The sequence below is a fragment of the Haliotis rufescens genome, unplaced genomic scaffold (genome assembly GCF_023055435.1).
Source record: "Haliotis rufescens isolate VD_foot unplaced genomic scaffold, xgHalRufe1.0.p SCAF_6, whole genome shotgun sequence".
Taxonomy (NCBI): domain Eukaryota; kingdom Metazoa; phylum Mollusca; class Gastropoda; order Lepetellida; family Haliotidae; genus Haliotis; species Haliotis rufescens.
The window spans coordinates 14,197,049-14,219,627 of NW_025964334.1; the positions used below are offsets into that span (position 1 = coordinate 14,197,049).

General features: G+C 40.0%; 1 protein-coding gene across 1 annotated transcript in view; it reads left to right on the forward strand.

Moving 5' to 3' along the window:
* The first annotated feature begins 5,737 nt into the window (after positions 1-5,737).
* The window catches only part of LOC125374717 (equilibrative nucleobase transporter 1-like), a 30,520-nt gene continuing 13,678 nt past the window's right edge, over positions 5,738-22,579 (forward strand). Inside the window, exons 1-6 of the mRNA XM_048385985.1 lie at positions 5,738-6,204; positions 9,400-9,537; positions 18,060-18,106; positions 19,497-19,573; positions 20,295-20,387; positions 21,812-22,328. Coding sequence (XP_048241942.1) covers positions 5,765-6,204; positions 9,400-9,537; positions 18,060-18,106; positions 19,497-19,573; positions 20,295-20,387; positions 21,812-22,328 — 1,312 coding nt within the window. The 5' untranslated portion in view covers positions 5,738-5,764. The remainder of the gene's footprint in view (positions 6,205-9,399; positions 9,538-18,059; positions 18,107-19,496; positions 19,574-20,294; positions 20,388-21,811; positions 22,329-22,579) is intronic.

Genomic DNA, 22,579 nt, shown 5'->3' on the forward strand with positions numbered 1-22,579 from the left:
TACTGTAATATATTACCAAACTGACATAATAAAGAAAAATCGTTACCTGTGACGAAAGTTGCTTTTCATTCTAACCATGGCATTTTTTCTAACAATTTTTCTCTATATATTTTCTATGATGTAGAATAGCGACACGTACAAGAGAATAACGACAATGTCACTCAACAATGTATCAACAAACCAGTACAATGAACTCATATTAATGGACGAATAGTGTGTGTTGCTAATAACGCCAGGTCATCTGTGGAAAGGTAAACGCATGAATGGTAGAATAACTAAACCCATAGAACTATGTAATAACAAGGAATGGATTCACCTGATGAAGCATATACATGTACTCCGAAACGTGGTGTTCCTCATAATAAAGAAGTTGACATCCATAAGTTCTCTTCCTTATGCGTATCGGGGGCACGGGTGGCCAAGGCATCTAAGGCGCCGCGATTCCCTGTGCCGAGTTGCGTCCCTTGGGTACACCAGACACCCATGATTGTGGTTTCGAATCCCGATTCGCTCCGATTATGTTTCCAAGGTTGTCAGCACCATACTCGTGCTCGTGGGTTTCACCGAAGTGATAAACGCCTGAGACCTGCATCATTTCAGTCTTTCCTCACACATTAAGCTGACATGCCGTGATATAGCTGGAATACTGTTGAAAGCGGCGTTAAACTCAACTCACTCACTCACTTACTCACTCTTTTCGTTGTGTTAATTTGTCTTGCCTTCATCTGGAATCTGGATGACAACGATCGTGAAAACCCTGGTAATGGTCAAAAATATGTTTAAGTGATGAAAGTAGTATTTTTGGCGTTTCCGTCATTGGCAACGTCACACTTGTCCGAAAGCTCCTGATGCCGAAGTCACTCGATCATTAAATCTTTATGGGTCTCATGGCAGTGACCTAGATTACCTGTTGATTGGCATGCAAACTGTCATTTGCATAAAGACATCCATACTTTTTATATATGTTTATCACCTCAAACCTCAACTAACTAGAGAGCGGGTGGACGAAATATAACATGTAATATATTTAAAAGAAATGCCTTTCAATAATTGTGTAAGTTATTTTATGACATTTTAAAATACGTTTAAAACACTGGGTACTTGAATTTAGTCTATAGTTCAATATATGATGTAGATCGAGCCGCTTTGCTTCGGAAACGAACTTTTAATAAACAACTAAAGAAAGATAAAGTTGACCTGTTCTTTAATGACGGTGAAATGGTCGATCCTGACCTACTAGTATTTCTTTTATTAGATTTGTGCACAATCTTCCACAGCGGCAGGACGAATTGAGTCACAAAAACTGTATATTTTCACGTCGGAATCGAGATGGTGAACTTAGATAAAATACGGTCAGCCTCACATACTTCGACACGTTGTTCAGATAAAAGAAATGTGTTAACTCCAGTTCTGTCATGTACGTGAACATGGATTTCAACATTATTTTCATCAAGATTATTCAGGTCGCTGGCTACACGGCATGAACACATATTGGCCTCAAAGCAACAATGTTTCTCTCAGATGCATTTTTTTCTCCATCCATGACGAGCATCTATCATAATGTCAACGCCTCAACAATCATCCTGGTCAATTGACTTCAACAATGTCATACACACAATCACATTCGCGGCATCGTCACACGATTCGTCCGGTGTGGAGAGAAAGGAGGTAGCATTCTATTGCCAACTAAATCACAATACCATCAAACCAATTGCTGTTATCCATTCATAAAAATGTCGCCGCTATTTTCCTTCCCAATGGAATGTTTGGGCAGATAACCGAGACTGATTATTCGCTGGTGTTGACGTTTTACATTTACCCAGGCAACTGAGCTGGTACAATTACAATCAATACAAAAGCTAGTGCATATGATGCAGATCATGATCGTTGTATTGCTTTATTATTACTATTTACAGTAAACTACGTTTATAACGAACACGCTTATAATGAACTGACCGATATAACGAACTTATTTTTAGTCCCGGCCATTTGTTGTATATATGCTGTATATATGCTTATAACGAACTACGGTTATTACGAATTAAAATTAGTGGTCCCTTTGAGTTCGTTATGACCGTAGTTTATTGTTGTTAATTGTATACTAGTACAGTAATATACGTTTATAACGAACACGCTTATAACGAACTGACGGATATTACGAACTTATTTTTTGGTCCTGGCCATTTGTTGTATAGATGTTGTATATATGCTACAGTGGTCCTGTGGCCCATTTGAGTTCGTAATAACCGTAGTTTAATGTATTTATAATAGGATCATCATCTGTTAAATATGAGTGACCTAATTTTGTTGAACGCCTCAGTCTAACTATCACATCAGCTTCATATTACATATTGGCTTGTAAAGAATTTGTTATCATCATTTACATGGTTCAAATAGAACTCGTCATCTCCATTTAGATGTTATTTCACATCTTTGAGAGGCATTTAGAAGTGATACGCATAAGTAGTGAGAGAGTGAGTGAATTGGGGTTGACGCCGCTTTTAACAGTATTCCAGTTATATCACGGCATCGCAGCTTAATGTGGGAGGAAAGCCCGAAGTGATGCAGTTATCAGACGTTTACCACTTCGGTGAAACCCACGAACACGGGTATGGTGCTGACAAACCTAGAAACATAATCGGGGCGAACCGGGATTCGAACCCACAATCATAGGTTTCTAGCGTGCCCAAGGGACGCAACTCTGCACAGCGAATCGCAGCGCCTTAGACAACTGGGCCACCCGTGCCCCCACAACGAAAAGAAAAAAAACTGTTGAAATCACCGATTGCCGTGAAATGCTATTCATAAACTGCAAATATACCGTGCACTACAGGATGACGTTTGCTGCCGTTATACGTAGTATAGTGTTTTGTTCATAAACACTGCTTTTATTCATCACGACAAACGTGTTTCTTTCTCGTCCAGAGAATAGGGCAGAACTAATTTGTGTGTTGGGCTGGAATAAAAACACCAATCGTGGACATTCCACAGTGTCATTTTATGAAGATGTGAAGACGTCTTGGCAGGTAGGTTTTGAAACCACAGACCTACCCGTTTGTTGAAAAGTCTTGGAGTCGTCTGATGGATATTTATTACCATTTAAACTAACGTTCTTGTTGTGAAACGCCCACATGGGTGGGTCTTTACATGACGTCATCCGTTTACGCATTATCCGATGACATTTGTGTGTTAATAGTGTTGTGTGTTATCATGACGTAATATTGACCTGTCAGATCTCTCGTATAAGCCCACTCGTATAAGAGTGCGGTTGGCTCTACCTCAAATGCCCCTTTAATTAAACGCTGCAATGCGACTGAGAGAAGTGTTGGGATTGCGGTGTGCGTTGATCTAACCACAGGGTGAGTCATTGATGTCATCACGTAGTGAAATATATTTACTGTTATTATTTCTGCACTAACGGTAAACAGTTGATTATCGTAATGTATTCAAAAGCCAATTAATCGTGTTAATAATTTAGTACCACCAAATTACAATTAAGTATGTACAAGTAGAATTTGTGTGTAATCTCATGTTAATTTCGCTTTTTGACCCAGTACGCTATCTAAGCAGACTCATCAGACCAGATCACCATGAAATGCACATTAGACAATGCGATCTAGTTTGGTTTTAGATATTCAATTCAGTGGAATTCATGGATTGAATCTGTAGAGAGTGTCAACAGCAAAGGCTGACTAAACAGAGTTTCAAGCTCGGAGGGGCGGTCGGGTGGTTAAAGCGTTCGGTCGTCACGTCGAATACCCGGGTTCGATTTCCGACATGGGTACAATGTGTGAAGCCCATTTCTGGTTTCCCCCGCCGTGATATTGCTTGAATATTGCTAAAAGCGGCGTAAAATCATATTCACTCACTCACTCACTCAAGCTCGGAAGTCGTCAATTCACACTGCCGCAGAATCCACTGTCGGGTGAATTAAGAATATTAAATGCATTATATCAGTGGATACAGGTATAGCTGATTTATACTTATGTAGTTGTAGCCTAGATGCAATCATGCTAAAGCGCATGATGGTGTCAATGCTCGCAGTCATCCACGGTGTATGGACGGTACTAACAATATATCAAGGACAAGGCAATGAAGTATATCTTAAGTAATTTCACGCCATCCCACTGCGTGTAACGCCTACAGAATAGAAGATTATTCACACGAGTGCGAATCATTGAGTGAATTTGGTGCTCGTCCCAGGAAAAAAATATCAAATTACCCCTGCTCTGTGAAACAGGAGTTGTGTGGCGCCATCCGGCCCTGAACAATAAAATGTTCTTTCGAACAAATAGAATATAAGCTACATGTGCATAGGATCAGAAAATGTAATGATTAAATTATATATTTTACTGCTTAATACTTTTGGCATCATTTTCAACTTTTCTCTGTGAAGGGCTAGGTTCCAATTTTCAGCTACTGGGATACGATGCCATGTATCAACCAATTCACTGAAGCTAACCACAGGATCCCGTTAGCCGTCATTACGACTAATGAGTTGCTGACGACCAATTCTCACCCGTATGAAACACTCTCACGTACGACGTGAATGATTGAAGTCAACATTGAAGTGACGCTGTTTCACTTTCGGTGACGAAAACGACCTAAAATGGGCTCTAAAAAGAGAGAAAATTCGCTAGGTTTGGTAGTTTTCATCTTCTAAAGTAAGAGATGGAAAAGACCCGTCAAGATCAGGGTAGAATAGGTCTTCAGCAACCCATGCTTGCCGTAAAAGGCGACTGACGGGATCGGTGATCAGGCTCGCTGACTCGGTTGATGCATGTCATCGATCCCAATTGCGTGGATCGATGCTCATGATGTCAATCACTGGATTGTCTGGCCAGACTCGATTATTTACAGACCGCCGTCATATAGTTGAAATATTGCTGTGTGCTTCGTAAAACGACAAACCAACCAACCATAGATGGAAAGCTGAGTTACGAGAGCGACTGGGAGATTTGAGAATAGAGTTTTACATCTTTCAAAACAAATGGCTGGAATACGACAGCAATAGTGGGCTTACGATCATTGCTTATTTCAAAATCATTCGATCTCTCCACCTCTTGGTAATGTGACTGTTATAATATGAAACGCTTAATTGTCAAAACCACACGAATCTGGAAGTAACATTACAAGATATATTTGTTGTATTTCATTCCAGTATCGACAACATACGTTAAACTACATACTATCCGCCGATCTAGCCAATCATCAGCCTTTTTGCCTATTTCAGCACATAGGAAAATACGGACACACTATATAAAGTGTTTGTATAAAACAGCATTGGCGTAATGATGGTATTGGCACCGAGCTCGCTTTGTGCATGAGAACTCTGGTATTGGCACTGAGCTCACTTTGGGAAATGAGAACTCTGGTATTGGCACTGAACTCGCTTTGTGCAATGAGAACTCTGTTATTGGCACTGAACTTGCTTTGTGCAATGAGGACTCTGGAATGTTGGAGTCGTAACTCGTGAGCCATTGTTTAACAACGACTTATGGTTGTTCTCGCGGTTGATTCTGAACCAGGAATTCAGTAGCCATTCTGAACTTACATTACAGACAATGTCACATCGTTCTTGTCAATAACACATGTCTGTTGCCCTTTGCTTTTTTAAAGAAGCTTTTAACAATGATGTATGGGATGAGTTAACACAGTTTAAAATATTTGATGTTTATAATATTGTTTTAGTTATGTATTGTTCTTAATATATGTTTTTAACATATTTCAGGTAAACGTGGATATATATGTAGACAGTATTGCGATGTGTAGTGAATATACGAAAAGATGGTTCAGGTATTTTGTTGCAACTTGGGCGTTCCTTGAGACCTTCCTCCTGGCCGGGTATAAAGCTGGGTGGGCCTCTCTGGTGTACGTTCTCAAGAAGGAAGGAATCTACCGCTCCCTTTGCCATGGTTCATCGCAGAGATATGTCAACAACACAACACCAATACATGCTAACATGACATACAGGAGAAACTTCGGTGTTGTGGACAACACAACTTACGGACAATATGGGGACTCGTGGAACTTTACCTTAGAAGGCACTAAGATCCTGCAGGATAAAGACACTGGATGCGCTGACCAGGATGCCATGTTTGAGTTGTGTGTTTCCATTAGCAGTGTGCTATCAACTTTCCTTAGCCTGCTCATCTGTCAAATAAACTTTGCTTATGGAATCAGGACTACAAGACTATTTTCCATGTAAGTTCATTCTTGAGTTTTAAACAGAGATTTAAAGTTGAAATATGGGAAATCAACCAGACTTGAATGACCTGAATCGGTTGTTAAGTGTATTCCCCAATTTTACTTGTAAGCCAGGGACATCTTCCCGAGGCAAAGGGAGTTAACTGACCATAAAAGATTGGACTATGCATAGACTCGTTAGTCCAGCCAAAATGTAACTCCATAATACCAGCCTAATTCGGAAAGGGTGGAAACTGGACTTTTATAGTCAGTTTAACTCTCTTGCCTCGGGAAGATGGGCCAGGGAGAGTATCTAGTGAACTGCTTATTTATTTTCAGTTCCAACTGTAACACATCAACATATTTTTGCTATCGATGACATTCTCAGTTATTCACTTTGATTTGAGAAGAAAGTGTTAGGTACATGTCTAATTATGGCACATAAACCTGCGTAAAAGTACAGCAACATTCCTGCTCTATTTTCATATATCTCGAACTACCGCATATCTTTTGGAAATATCCATATGTGACTATGATCTTGTTTTGAATAATGTCCAAGATAATACCAGTTAGTAAATAAACATTTAAGTTTTCCCCGGATGGTCGCATATGTGGAGTCATGTCATGTTGTATACAAAGAATCAGAGGGATATTTTGAAAGTGTAGTCAAATAATTATATTATGGTGTAAGTATATCACGTTGTAACATCACATCACCGTGCGAACGTTTAATTCTATTATTCCGAACTTCGTTTCGGAGCCAGTGTCAATGACGTCCAATAAAAATACACTGATGACCCGGGGTAGAATAGGTCTTCAGCAACCCATGCTTGCCGTAAAAGGCGACTATGCTTGTCGTAAGGGGCGACTAACGGGATCGGGTGGTCAGGCTCGCTGGCTTGGTTGATGAATGTCATGATCCCAAATCCCATCGATGTTCATGATGTCAATTCGGGCTACCCCACCCCCCCAAAAAATAATTTGAATACTGCGAGTAAGTATGTGATCAATAGGAGCGATAGAGAATTTGTAGATTTAGCCTTTGATACTGTTATAATGATTAGACTTATGGGATAACGAAATTAATTTAGATAAGTATTGACATTAAACATATAATCTCATGGTTGATGGAAGATATTACATGCAGAATATCAATGACAAATTAGGTAGTCTCCATTGATCGTGATAACTATATATATATATTGCTCAACAAAAAGGGAAAGTTATTGAAATCCAGTCTTCTGTCTGAAAAGCATATAATATTATATATGCTTATCAGACAAAAGGCTGGCTTTCAATAACTTTCCCTTTCTATATGCTTTTCAGAAAGTTGTTGTATATATATACTTACTCCAATCTTACTCCACTTATTTAATTATTAATATATATATATATATATATATATATATATATATATATATAATAAAATAATAAAGTCCACGTTAGTCCATCATCTACTTTATATCAGTTTCATACATAGTACTTTCGCTGTCTCATGATATAATATGTATATGTCAGTTACACTGAAGAGCTGTCATGAGACAGCGAAAGTACTATGTATGAAACTGATATAAAGAAGATGATGGACTAACGTGGACTTTATTATTTTATTATATATTACATGTACACCGAGTGAACATTTACCTCATTTTTGTATATATATATATATATATATATATATATATATATATATGCTTTTCAGACAAAAGACTGGCTTTCAATAACTTTCCCTTTTTGTTGAGCAATAGTCCAGCTGATATAGCCTGGTGTCTACATTTCACAACTGTTGAAGTATAATCAAACATGGACTTCCTGTTAACATATCAAACAGCCTAATACGACTCTTGCTCAAAACATGTTTCATCAGGGTTACACGTGTTTAGCCTTAGTAACGCGTTCAACAAGTTATTTTTCAAGTGGACACCTTACGTGCCCTTGTGTGTGTTTGTGATGGGTGACACCGGTGGTGCAGGGTACGCTCACCTTTTCGCAAACAGTTAAGGATTCACTGTGTATTGTTTCGGTTCATTTAGATATGTTTAGATATGATTTGCAAACTGTATGAATCCGCATAGCGGATATGAATCAGGTGACTGTTTAATTTATGCACATAACACGCCCACACAGGCAGTAGCCAATCAACGGAGAGTAGGATCAAAACAAAGTTCATAGGACCTGTCAATCAAGGCAAGCTGCGAGAAGAACTGCAACAGACAGACTACAAATATGTCCGGGAGAAGGAGGCTCTTTCAAATGACATGGGCCCACTTGCACAAAGCGATCTTAGCGGTAAGATGATCGTAACCCCCATGCTTTAACATAGGCTTACAATAGTTGTAGCGCTAAGATCGCTTTGTGCAAGTGGGCCCTGGTAATCACTGCCAGATCAAAACATTAGTTCCTGGAAGACATAGTTGGAAAAATGCGGGTGAGAAATGAAAACCGAAGACATGAAATTTGTGGAACCTAGGCGAGCGGAAAAAAATGACCAGCGAGCCTGTACGTTTGCTGTTTCATTCCTTCTCGGCCTTCGGTCTCAAAGGGTAGTTAGGAATTTCGCTAAATATCCTGTGCATGACGATACACGTGAGCAGACTAAAAGGGAATTCTCTCGACTGTAACATTGAGATTCCCCAACATTCGTAGTAATATATGTAGTCCGCTTCGGTGGTCGTAGCTAAATGTTTTACACTCATTGGGAAATGAATACAACGCGTGTAAGCTACTAAGCTTATCAGAATGCAGTTATTACAATGAACACAACAAACCTTTAATTATTTTATAATTATATACAAGAGGAAAACACAATTCCATAATTTCCATAAAAATAACCATGAGTGGTTCACATTACATGCGAGTAATCATACCGTTTTGTTTTACTTCCAAGTGACGCTTTGTTCTCTGACGTTCACGTTTAAAATTAACAAACACTGCGATGTTCGAGGAATATCTAAATAGTCGTTGCACGTATTTTAGATATTTTGTCACTGCTTGGGCATTCCTTGAGACCTTCCTTCTGTCCGGTTATTATGCGGGTTGGGCCTCTCTGGTTTACATTCTTAAGAAGGAAGGAATCTACCGCTTCCTTTGCAAAGGATCATCACAGAGATATGCCAACTACACAACACCAATACATAATGACTTTACATATAGAAGAGAGTTGGATTTGATTGAAGAATATAATGTATCATTGGGCTTTATCTCTGAACGCAGTGTGACTGGATGCGCTGACCAGGATGCCATGTTTGAGTTGTGTGTTGCCGTTTGCAGTGTGCTATCAACTTTTATTACCCTGCTTTTGGGTCATATCAATTTTGTGTATGGAATCAGGACAACAAGAATCGTTTGTATGTAAGTACATTTATGATTTTTAGCGGCGCCTTTTATGTTGAAATTCGAAAAGTCTTTTTTTTCTGACGAACATATTCATAACTTTGTCTGAGTGAACATTGCGATGGGTCATCCTCTGGCTAAACCTATGATGTAGAAAATGAAATTCTTTCTCTGAGAGTGTACAATACATTGCAGAAATGAGACTGGTTTGAAAAAATGGGACAGTGTACAGTGTTGTCCAGTCGTGTTTAACAACTACTAATGAGATTATCATGGGTTTTGAGGGGCGAAATTTATGTTCCTAAGTCAGAAGTTAACATCTGGATGCCGACAAATATGTCAAACGATTCTGATGTTGTTATTGGCGACCTTTCAGACAATAATGTGTTATGTTCTGAATATCTGATATTTAGATTTCAAAACATACAATAAATTACGCCGTGAATACTGATTCAGTCAAAGTTAAAATAATGGTGTTATTTACGATGTACATAATTTTCAGAGGAGGGATGATATCCCACAACAGAAAATTACCCCAGGAATTAAAAACTGTCAAGTGTCTTCGTGTGCGTGATGTACCGTATTCGCCGTAATAAGCGTCCCGCTCTAATAATCGCCCACTGCGATATTTGCTAATATATTGGCTAGTGAACAATCTCCATTAGCACCCCTTCCGATTGATCAATGTGCACAAGACTTATTTATTCGTGTATAATACACACTTGTGTGTTATATGCACCCTTAATTAGGGGTAATTAAATTCTGGAAAAATATATATGTCGTGTATAATACGCAAAGACTTTTGTTTTGTATTATTCAGACTGTCAGCATAAACCACGCAATTTACGATCTTTCAACATTTTTTCCCCCACCAAAATGTTATTCTAATAAAAGGCCCTATTTGTAATTTTGAGAGCGCCCTGGGCGTTTATTACGTCGAATACGGTAGTTTCAGTTTTATTCGATTTCAAAATGACGGTTGAAGAGGAGGGACATACGTGTCCCTGAAGCAACTCAATGTAAATATTTGTCTGCAAGAGAAATGATAGTTACTAGTGAGCGCCGTAATATATTAATGGTTCAAACTGGAATTGATCCAACCGAGATTTTGTATTATTGTCACCATCATTGTCCAAGTTAAGTTAGACATGTTATATTATGTCTTTACTAAACATCATATCACAATGCTTACGTGTGTTGTGGAGGAGTGACTGAAGCTGGTCAAGGGATAATTAGCATCGACTTTAGGTGAACGTATGGTACACTTATTACTAATATCAGCGATATTTGAATACTCTTTTGAGCAGCTAGTGCCGAATGCTGACGCCCGAAACGCAAACAACTATTTTGGTTTATCTTTTCGTGTTTATCTCAATTTATTTCCAACTACAGTTATTTACAAGTTGATTGGATGTCAATATTGAGGGAAAACTGTATCTACATCTACATGCCTCTTACCCTAAGAGGGGCGGTCGGGTAGCCTAGTGGTTTAAGCGTTCGCTCGTCACGCAGAAGACCCGGGTTCGATTCCCGACATGGGTACAATGTGTGAAGCTCATTTCTGGTGTCCCCCGGCGTGATATTGCCGGAATATTGCTAAAAGCTGCGTGAAACCATACTCACTCACTCACTCACTCTTACCCTAAGAATTTTCATTTTAATACCGCGTGTGGTTAGTGCGTGCATTACTTCTATGTAGAACTTAAAGCATTTGTTTTATGTGTATTTATTTTGAAGTCAGTGGATCTGTTTATCGAAGTTTATATGTTCATCCTAGGGGGAAACATTATTATCTTCTTTGTTGTTTTTCCTCCCACTCGCCCTTGAGGGAAATGAATGTATTCAACAAAATCCTCTCTATACCCTGAGGTATCTAATCAAAAGATTTTTAAAATACCATCCAAAAATTCAGGAGATAAAAACGAAATTGGGAATTGATGGTATCCTCCTGAGAGATATGTAAGATGTCGTATCATGATAATAGCCCATTTATTGCCTATCAGGTATAGTTACAGTTGGGAAAATTGACCAAAGATGGTCCTAATCACGAAATGGACAAACCGTATATAGGTCGCACTTGAAAACGAGGCTTAGTTTTTACGGGAAAGATATCAATTACAAACTCAACGTAAGTTTGCACACTGAAGGTAGCCATAGAGACATATGACTGTTTGTTTTAAAGTTTTCTTGCATTAGTCATGTGGTTTCCCAAACCGGAAGTGATGTCATTAAACAGAAATTGTTTGAAAGTTTGTAATTAAGATAATTGCGCTGGAGGCTGGAAAAAGTAGGGGATAAAATTTCCAAAATTGTAAGGGATATTAATTTCTAGTAATAGTTGTAGGATAATATTGAACGAAGTCGTAACACATAACAACCGTTCGCTCAGTCACAATGATGCCACCTCACACCATTACCGATCCACTGCCAAATCTGTCTCAGGCTGACATTTGCTTGACGTTCATTTACAGTTCAAAGTGACGTTAAACCAACTCACTCACCCGCTCTATGTTTAGTGTGACGTTACCGGAACAACATCATCGTTATTTGAAAATAAAGTTTGGCATTTATAGTAACGAAGGGAGACACACTTTTAAGAATTGTTTAGTTTCGCCACACTGGCTTTTTACAGTTGATTGATCTTAATTGAATGCCAGGGTCCTGCTGTTAATAGTTGTCTGACTTTAATTAACTGCTGTTGCATTGTGTATTGTGTAGACAATTGAACATATGTCACAACTGTACAGCATCAACAACGATTAGATGCTTTATGATTCTGTACAGTTTGGGACACATGTACTCTCTCATAGATGATACTGAACATATTGTTTCGAATTTTGTTTGAACTACATAGTTGTCACAAACATTGCAATGTCTGAGGTGTGTCTGAATAGCACATTCAGCTGTGTCAAATATTTGATGGTAACCTGGGCATTCATTGAGACCTTCCACATGTGCGGTTACTATGCAGGATGGGCCTTTCTGGTGTAGTCCTCAAGAAGTGAAGCATCTACCACTTATTTTTTCAATGGTTCATCCCAGAGCTATGTCAACAACACAACACCAATACTTGCTAACATACCATACAGGAGATATTTTGTTGTTTTGGACAACACAACATACTGAAAGTATGTGAAATTATTGAAATTTACCCTGAGTGAGTGAGTTTGATTTTACGCCACTTTTAGCAATATTCCAGCAATATCACGGCGGGGGACACCAGAAATAGGCTTCACACATTGTACCCATGTCGCTAATCGAACCCGGGTTTTCGGCGTGACGAGCGAACGCTTTAACCACTAGGCTACCCGACCGCCCCTACTTTACCCCTGAAGGCACTATGACCCTGCAGGATGAAGACACTGGATGCGCAGACCAGGGAGGAGTAATGTGTTTAACCATATGTTTTCCCCCACTCACATACACACATCCACACAACACTTTTATTAATTCTGCACTACTTAACAATGTTGGGCCCAGTCAAGATTGATGTTACATGTAAAGGTACAATCTTTTGTCATTTACACTGTGATTGTGACACAACTATTTGGTTATTTTATGGACTTTTAATTTCAGTAAAAAATATCTGAAATCTCTCAATTTGGAAATGACAAATACACGTGTTCTTCCCGTTGAAGGTTTGGCTGTGGGGAAACTTTATTCCATTGCAAAAGTCTCTATAATTAACGTGAGTGCAGTAACGAACGTCTAGAATCTTGTCACTGTCAATTGTCTTGAAACCGTTCTTGAATCCAGAATAGTTTTGGAAGCTTGCAGAAATTCAGTGTGTAGAACGAGGAATCCAGTCAGTATTTGACAAGTAGATAACAGTCATAACAAAAATGCTTCGAATCGTCCTCATGTCGCTATTATATAGGTACAACCAGCCTCCTTGTCCATTCCCGATACCTGCCTGCCATATTTGTAATTCACCAGGTGCGGAAAACTCTGTTACAATCCGACCACTTTGAAAGGAGGCGCCACTAATTACTTTTCAGTACTCCCATGTACATCCATATTTTTTAAAAATAAGAATCAGTTCAATACCAACACACCACACCCACACCCCACAAAACGACACCAGAATGTGTTATTATATTTGTGTCATGTGTACGAAAATAAAAAAAACAACATATAAAACACATGTACAGTTATAACATACGATAAACTATTAATGATATATTCGTTTTGCAGTCACGCAGTTAATACTGAAAATGAACTAAACATAACTACTATTTACAATTTTATATGACATTAAAGAATGCTTATCTTATGTTTATTAATTCTATATTCAAAATAAATATACAATAGTATGAAGATACTATGCATTGTTTGGGGGGCACGGATGGCCCAGTCGCCTAAGGCGCCGCGATTCGCTGTGCAAAGTTGCGTCCCTTGGGCACGCCAGAAACCTATGATTCTGGGTTCGAATCCCGGTTCGCCCCGATTATGTTTCTAGGTTTGTCAGCACCATACCCGTGCTCGTGGGTTTCACCGAAGTGGTAAACGTCTAATACCTGCATCACTTCGGGCTTTCCTCCTACATTAAGCTGACACGCCGCGATATAACTGGAATACTGTTAAAAGCGGCGTTTAACCCAACTCACTCACTCACTCACTATGCCATGTTTGCCGTTTTCGATTGGTGCCGTTTGAACCATAACCATCAGGTATTATGTTACTCTTTTAATTTGAAGCAATGATGAGAGAGATGATACAAACATTTATATATAATTCAATTTGATGGTTAGTGGGTGCAATAACATGCAATTATAGAATAATGTTTTCTCTAATTGTAGAATGTGTACTACAATGTTAAACTAATAGATTTCCAGTACACAATCATAAATAAACCTCTATATACCAAAATGGAATTATTGAAGTTAATGGATGATGATATATGCTCTTTTTGTGTCTCTTAACCTGAAAACGTATACCATGTGTATGTAGTATGCGTTTTGGTAAAGGAATTTTGGTTAGAAATTCAAATGTGCCTAAACTCGTAACTTGCATATGATATTCATATTACCATTCTGGAATAGTTATTTTGCTACAACAAAATCAACTATCTTTCTAAACATATAATTCGTGTAACAAATGTTATATTTGGGGTAACACTTTCTTATTAATGTACAGATTCTCGTACTTTTTTGGGGTTGAGTCCCGTCCGGGATTCAACCAACACTTGCCAGAGTGAGTCACATAATCGCCAGCACACAAGTCAGCGATCTAACCCACTAAGCCAACGAGGCTTCCACAAAAATGACAGTCCGACAATTGGTAGTCTAGATCACGTACTTTGAGTACCCCTCTGACAAGTGTAAATTGGCACGGCTCCCATTGCCGAAAGCTATGATTACACACTGCCTAAGCATTCTTTTGAAGTTTAAAACAACTGTCCTCAACTGTGTTGCAAAACGTACATATTTCTCAAACGTTTCTTCACTTACAAGCAACAGAACCTCTGCTCTGTTACACAGCGAAATTCAAAATTTACTTATCATTTTTAATTTTAACAAACCCATTAAATGCGCTGTTGTATCACCGGAGTTTCTGGCCCATGAAACAATTGAATGTCTGGTTTGTTTACAGGCCGAAAGGCATGAGTACTACTGTCAGGCATAAAACATTTACTTTGTTGATGTAAATTGTGTGAATGGCAGGTGCTAGCGGTTGGGCAGGAAATGCTTACCCTGTTGACGAACACCTGGTGCCATTACTGATTTTCAGTGATCCCTTTTGTATAATATTCACCGCCATATTGCCTTTTACGATCAATGGAATCTGTTTCGGTGGATAATGGAGACTGATTATTCCATGACTTTTTATATTTACATACCTCCTCTCACAAATCGTGACAATAGCAGGTAATCGTGACACATGTGCATGCCCCGCCGCATGACCCATATTGAATCCATGGTCATAGTTTAAAAGTTTTGATACCACAACGTCAGTGGATTAAGAAAATAATCTGTTACTAGATGTTTAGTTAGGCTTTGTATAGATACAAGTCGGGGTCACGTGACACATTTATGATGTTCATTGTACTATATAGGCTATATGGTCATTGCCAATACCCCCCCCCCCCCCCCCCCCCCCCCCCATTATGTTTCTAGGGTTGTCAGCACTATACCTCTTGCTGGTGGGTATCACTAAAGCGGTAAGAGTCTGAGACATGCAGCACATCGGGCTTTCCTCCAACAAAAAGCTGACATGCTGTGAATACGGTTTAAAGTGTAATACTGTTCAAAGTGGAATACTGTTTAAAGTGGAATACTGTTCAAAGTGGAATACTGTTTAAAGTGGAATACTGTTCAAAGCGACCAGTAATCTACTCCACCACAGTTCTTCTTTTTTCAGTTTTTTTAACTGCTCAACAGTTCGGCTTTGAAACAACTTTGCCTAACTCTTCGTCTCTTCAGTATGCGAGTGTTTTGAAAGTATAGCACATTTCACACGGATATGCATGTTCTTGGGCTGCTGAGTAACACGTTGATGGTGAAACCGCTTTCACGGTGGTTGGCTTTTGGAAAGGGAGGCCATTCAAATGACATGGACCTGTCACCGTTGTTTTCGTATTTGCAAAAACGCTCGTTAGCCACGATGCACGTTTTTTTTATTCAAAATATTAATATCATCCACCTGATCCCTTAGGCTAGCATTATTCTTTATCAAATATTTGCATATATTTTCTTTTCTTCTTTCCATCCATAAATTGTACAATATTGCATATTCGGTTCTTTCGAGTGAAATAAAAACCTCGTGAATTTGAGTTTCCTTCAATTGTTGGCGCTACTTCATTCTGAATAGAGAAGGTTGTAGACGGGCCGACAGTTTAGAAAGTTGGTAGCTTGTAGATTGTGTTATGTTCTTACTGTTATAACATTCCTAAACGTGTCCAAAACAACTGCGTCATATGTGTAGTGATCGCAACAGGTGGGCCCACCTTGGTAAAACGCAAAGCTTCATCAGTTGGGCTTGAGAATCCTGTTCTAAGATATGGGCCTACATTTGAAAAGCGCGAACATTCATTTGTTTGGCTTAGTGTTGATATTAATCAGGCAGCCCAATGTACATGAGGATGCTCTAAGGTTTCGTCTGAACTTGCGTGCCACCGCGGAGCCACGTAGCCCTGGGACATCCCAGGGATATCCTATCATGTACAAGAATAATCACGGTCATATTCTAGACCATTGCCTTCAAGAAAAGAACATGAATAGACATAACTCAAGAAGCATTTACTATAGGTGACTTGCTACATGTCATGATTAGGGCTTGGTTGAAGCATGTCATCGATCCCAGTTGGGTTGATCGATGGCCATGATATCAATCACTGGGTTGTCTGGTCCAGACTCGATTATTTACAGACCGCCGTCATACCCGTACCCGTGTTCGTGGGTTTCACCGAAGTGGTAAACGTCTGAGACCTGCATCACTTCGGGCTTTCCTCCCACATTAAGCTGACACGCCGTGACATAACTGGAATACTGTTAAAAGCTCCACAATACAGGGACGGTCGTGTAGCCTAGTGGTTAAAGCGTTCGCTCGTCACGCCGAAGACTAGGGTTCGATTCCCGACATGGGTACATTGTGTGAAACCCATTTCTGGTGTCCCCCGCTTTGATATTGCTCGAATATTGCTAAAAGCGCCGTAAAACCATACTCACCTACTCGTGAAATACTCCTAACAGACATTGATGGTCAAATTCAGTCCAAAGGCGATACAGTAAATATATGATGTTCGTGATAACCCCAAAAATGTTCACTGCAGCAGAATGAAATTTGCGAACGGAATGGTAATTTAAAAAGTATTTTTTTTAGAGTACGAAACCAACCTATATATACACTGTATATGCTGTGAGAACAAATGGTGCCCCAAAAATATTTTCTCAGGGGGTAAAAGTCATTCATAATAGTATGTGTTCCATCCGTCTCTCCTATGTTTCACGCAACAATTGATCACTAACTTTCCTAAATCCACCTAAAAATAGGAGGAGCTACAACTGGAAAAATGTTTTCAGAGTGACAAAACACTCTCCACAAGACTGTGACAAGGATGACTTCAACTTTCCAATCATCAACTTTCGTTTTAATGTCGAGCAATATTCCAGATTGTAGGTCTCAGTAATCCTCTAAACAAATGTATGGTAGACATTTGCCACAATTGACTTGTCTTTGCATGTGTTTGTGACTGGCGACACCGGTGAGGCAGTACACGGTCACCTTTTCGCTAACTTGATTCCTTAACATTTGCACATGAATACACACATTGAACATACATACAATGAACTCTGCTTGTGTCGCTTTTATTTGTCCTGTGATTGTACAGGCATGTGTGTGTGCGTGCGTGCGTGCGGGCGTGTGTGTGTGTGTGTGTGTGTGTGTGTGTGTGTGTGTGTGTGTGTGTGTGTGTGTGTGTGTGTGTGTGTGTGTGTGGTGTGGCATGTGTGTGTGTTGATAGGGGACACGTATGACTCTTGGGGAAAGTGAATGTACATATTTGTGAAGTAACGTTTCATCCAAGTATATTTACTTTTCAGAACATTATTGGTGATTGGATCAACCATGTTCGCTGTCATATCTGTAGGTAAGCTACCGTATTAAATACGTATGAAGCATATTTCATCAGAACTGCAAGCAGCATTGTTTTAGTTGGTTCCGACGCGAGAATGTAGATTCTTTGTATTACACTTTCATTTCAAGTTTTGAGGTGATATGTGACGTGATATGAGACGTTATCGGGATCCAACTGATATTTTTTTAAATTTGAAGTTTACACGATATACGGCTTTTCTATTGGACGAGAGGTTGGTCACGTGAACGCGAAAGTGACGTTCATAAGTGTATGAACGACACAATTTGACTGTGTTCACGAGACCGTGTTCTTGAAATGACGTATACACTGCCGAACATCCACATTCCTGGGGGAATCCCTCGGATTTCCGGATCCCTAGCACCAATACATACAGAAGCGTTCTTTCTGATCCGTTAGAACCTTTAATCTTGAACTCAGCGTATTAGCATACATTGAGAAAACGTCAAAGACTTGGACTGTATGATCGTATACGAATATTTTCGCTGCGACCCATCGTAGTGAAAAAAACCAAAGAAATGCACATCCAAACTATCAAAGTATCGACTCCATCCGTGTCTAGGCCGACAGCGAGCAATCCATGAATTTACCTTAGTGTCTATTGGCATATCTTTAATCACCTTTCAGTGATCGGATAATTGATCAATAATGCCTTAAACATGTAAAGGTTCATTAACAACTTCCGAAATCTCACCCGTCATGTTTATAGTGTCGGCCTTTTTGTCGTCTTGTACTTGATGTAAATGTATTACGACGCAGTGTCATTGTGACGGACTTACTGGGGTAGGCTTAAACAGACTTTTCTCATCTAATGTTGATATTATTTGAATACGACTGTTGTGTCAGAAGTTTCTGAAGAGCAATTTGTGCATACATACACTCATGTTACCTCTCTTTTTGAGGAACTATTTTATTCCACGACACAGCTGGTTGTTGTAAGTCACACGTACTAAATATATCCTTTGAAGTTAAATTTTTGCAATGAAAAGTTATAAGAATTGACTGTCACTTTGTGTAGGTGAGGGCCAAACATTGTATGAACGTCGTCACAAGCTCCGAAGGTTCATACTCCAAAGAACTCACACACATTGACTGTCAATTCTTGACTGTCAATAAATGCCGCTGTCCTAATATCCAGTGATATGACATGAAATGACATAAATATATGTAATGATATGATGATAATCAGTAAGGTAATGAACATGAAATGAAGAACCTTAGATAAATGCCTCATCATAATTTTAGATAACTGTATTTTATGCTGTCGTGACAACGTTGTTGCATTTATGACTATCACAGAAACAATAGCTTGATAGATGAATGAACTCCACACCACATCTCTATCGCCTAATGTCATGATTTGCGGGTTCACCTTGCCTTGCAGACACACCTTGGCTAATGTTCATAGGCTACATGGCTCTAGGAAATGGCGGGATGGGGATATTACAAACAAACAACCAGGTTGGACTATGTTTGTTTCTTTGTTTGTTTTTGTTTAAAGTGCTCCCATCATGATCATTGATCTTCGCGAAATGGGATACGATGACATGCATCACTTGATCCCAATGACCAGTGAAGATCCGGGGTAGAATAGGTCTTCAGCAACCAATGCTTGCCGTAAAAGGCGACTGTGCATATCGGAAGAGTCGACTAACGGGATCGGGTGGTCAGGCTCGCTGACTTGGATGATGCATGTCATCGTACCCCGATTGCGTGGATCGATGCTCATGATGCTAATCACTGGATTGTCTGGTCCAGACTCGATTATTGACAGACCGCCGTCATATAGCTGGAATATTGCTGAGTGCGGCGTAAACAACCAACCAACCAACCAACCCGATCCTGCGAGTCGCCACAGAAGGCTATCCTATTCAGGGTACGATGCTGTCAACGGGAATAATGGCCTTACGTAGGGCATCAATTTGGAGACAATGCATAAACAACTGACCTTCAAATAACATGCCTTTGGCCACCAGTCACAATTAACAATTATTAATATATATATATATATACATCTGCATTCTTTGTATTCTTCAGGACGACAGATATAGACTTATCTACGTAGGGAATCAATTTGAAGACTATATATATATAAGTCTATATCTGTCGTCCTGAAGAATACAAAGAATGCAGATCAAGGAAACTGGACACCTTAATTTCATGTTCACTAATTTCATTGTAGGTATCGTACATGTTTGCGAAAGGTGGGCCGACTGTCATAGGCCTCATATGTGGAGCTTTCGACGCCTCCGCGGCTGTCATGCTAGTTGTGAAGGTAACACTATTAACAATATTCCTGTTATATCGCGGGGTGTCAGTTTAATGTCGGAGGAAAGCTTGAAGTGAAGTTTTTTTGAGACGTTTATCACTTCGGTGAAACCCAAGAGCACGGGTATGGTGCTGACAAAACTAGAAACATAATTTGGGAGAACCGGGATTCGAACTCACAATCATAGGTTTCTGGCGTGCCCAGGGGACGCAACTCGAATCGCGGCGCCTTAGACGACCGGGCCACACGTTCCACCCGAACTGACAATATCAATTGTGTCAGGGAACAATAACTTACAATCTGCCATGCCATACATTGAGATCAGCCGATCCTAGTAATTCGGTTCTTATGACACTCATAGAATGCTGGGACCCGTGAAGATCCCATGCTTGCCGTAAAAGGCGACTATGCTTGTCGTAAGAGGCGACTAACGGGATCGGGTGGTCAGGCTAGCTGACTTGGTTGAAGCATGTCATTGACCCCAATTGCGTGGATCTATGCTCATGATATCAATCACTGGATTGTCTGGTCCAGACTCGATTATTTACAGACCGCCGTTATATAGCTGGAATATTGCTGAGTGCGGCGTAAACGACTAACCAACTAACCAACCCGATCCAGTGAGTCGCCACAGAAGGCCATCCTATTCAGGATACGATGCCCTCAACGGCAATAATGACCCTACGTAGGGCATCAATTTGGAGACAATGCCTAAACAACTGACCCCCAAATAACATGCATTTGGACACCAGTCACAATTAACATATATATAAATATATATATATTCAAATTGATGCCCTACGTAGATAAGTCTGTCGTCCCAATTGCGTGGATCGATGCTCATGATATCAATCACTGGATTATCTTGTCCAGATTCGATTATTCACAGACCGCGGTCGTATAGCTGGAATATTGCTGAGTGTTGTGTAAAACAACCAGCCAGCCAACCATAGAATGCTGGGAACTAGTTTGGTGAGGTGAAATGGGGTTTAACGTCGCGTCCAAGATTATTGCACTTATATAGCGACGTGCATGCACGTGTGTGTATGTGGCTGCTTGTACTAGTCCGGACTGATGCCGATTTATAGTGCTAGCTCACTGAGATACCATGCCGCAGTTTAACATGAATATACTGACTCCGAGCCGACCAGTCCTTGTTTTAGCCCCTTAATGCCGAGCGCCAGACAGGGTAACAACAAGTACCATCTTTTAACGTCTTTTGGTATGACGCGGTTTGGGATCGAACCCCGGACCTTCCGCTCTCCGGGCGGACGCTCTATCATTAGACCACGGAGGCGGTCGCTGGGAACTACTGCTAAGGGTTGATATGCTAGCGCAACGTTCACTGTTGTAAACCCATCACTGAGAGACGTGTATATGAGTCTGCCATCTTGAGCATAAACAATGTTGAAATTCGGTTTCTTTTGCAGCTTGCATATGACCATGGAGTGTCTCTTCAAATGTCTTTCATCGTTATCGGCTGTTTGAACATGTTGGTAGTCATAAGTACGTTTTCGTTCCTTCCTAAGAAATTTATCAAAACCACACAAACCGATTCGACCACTGGTGCAGACCACGAAGCAGTCTTATCGGAAGAGGCAAAACATGCTTCTGCAAAGGACAATAATGACAGACAAATGTCGGAAAGGACAATTCTCCTTAGTGGTGCCTTGCATGAACTAAGACCAGGGGTCAGTGAACCCCACACGGGAACGGACGCTATTACCAGAGATGAAGAGAGGAACCGTGTGTCAATGGATGGTGAAGAACCCAGGATGGAGGATGATAAAGAGACCTCCAGAAACAGCCGACTGTTGGGGTACATCTTCAGTCCTCTTTATCTGCTGACGCTTCTATGGACGTGTGTGATTCAATTGCTATTTGTGCTTTTTATTTGTTCTTTAAATGCCTGGCTGGAACATATCACACACGGCGTAGAAGAGAGAGGTGAGATCCGAAACAGGTGTTTGTATACAGGCAGGAGAATTAGTAATGCAGTTGTTCTACAATCGACTCTGCTTTATGCAGAGATTTCTATTGGATATGGAAGGGTTTTGTAGCTTTTTGTAGCTATTATTGTATGTACACATGTGAGTGAGTGAGTATGGTTTTACGCCGCTTTTAGCAATATTCCAGCAAGATCACGGCGGGGGACACAAGAAATGGGCTTAACATGTAGATCTGTGTAAAGCTGGAGA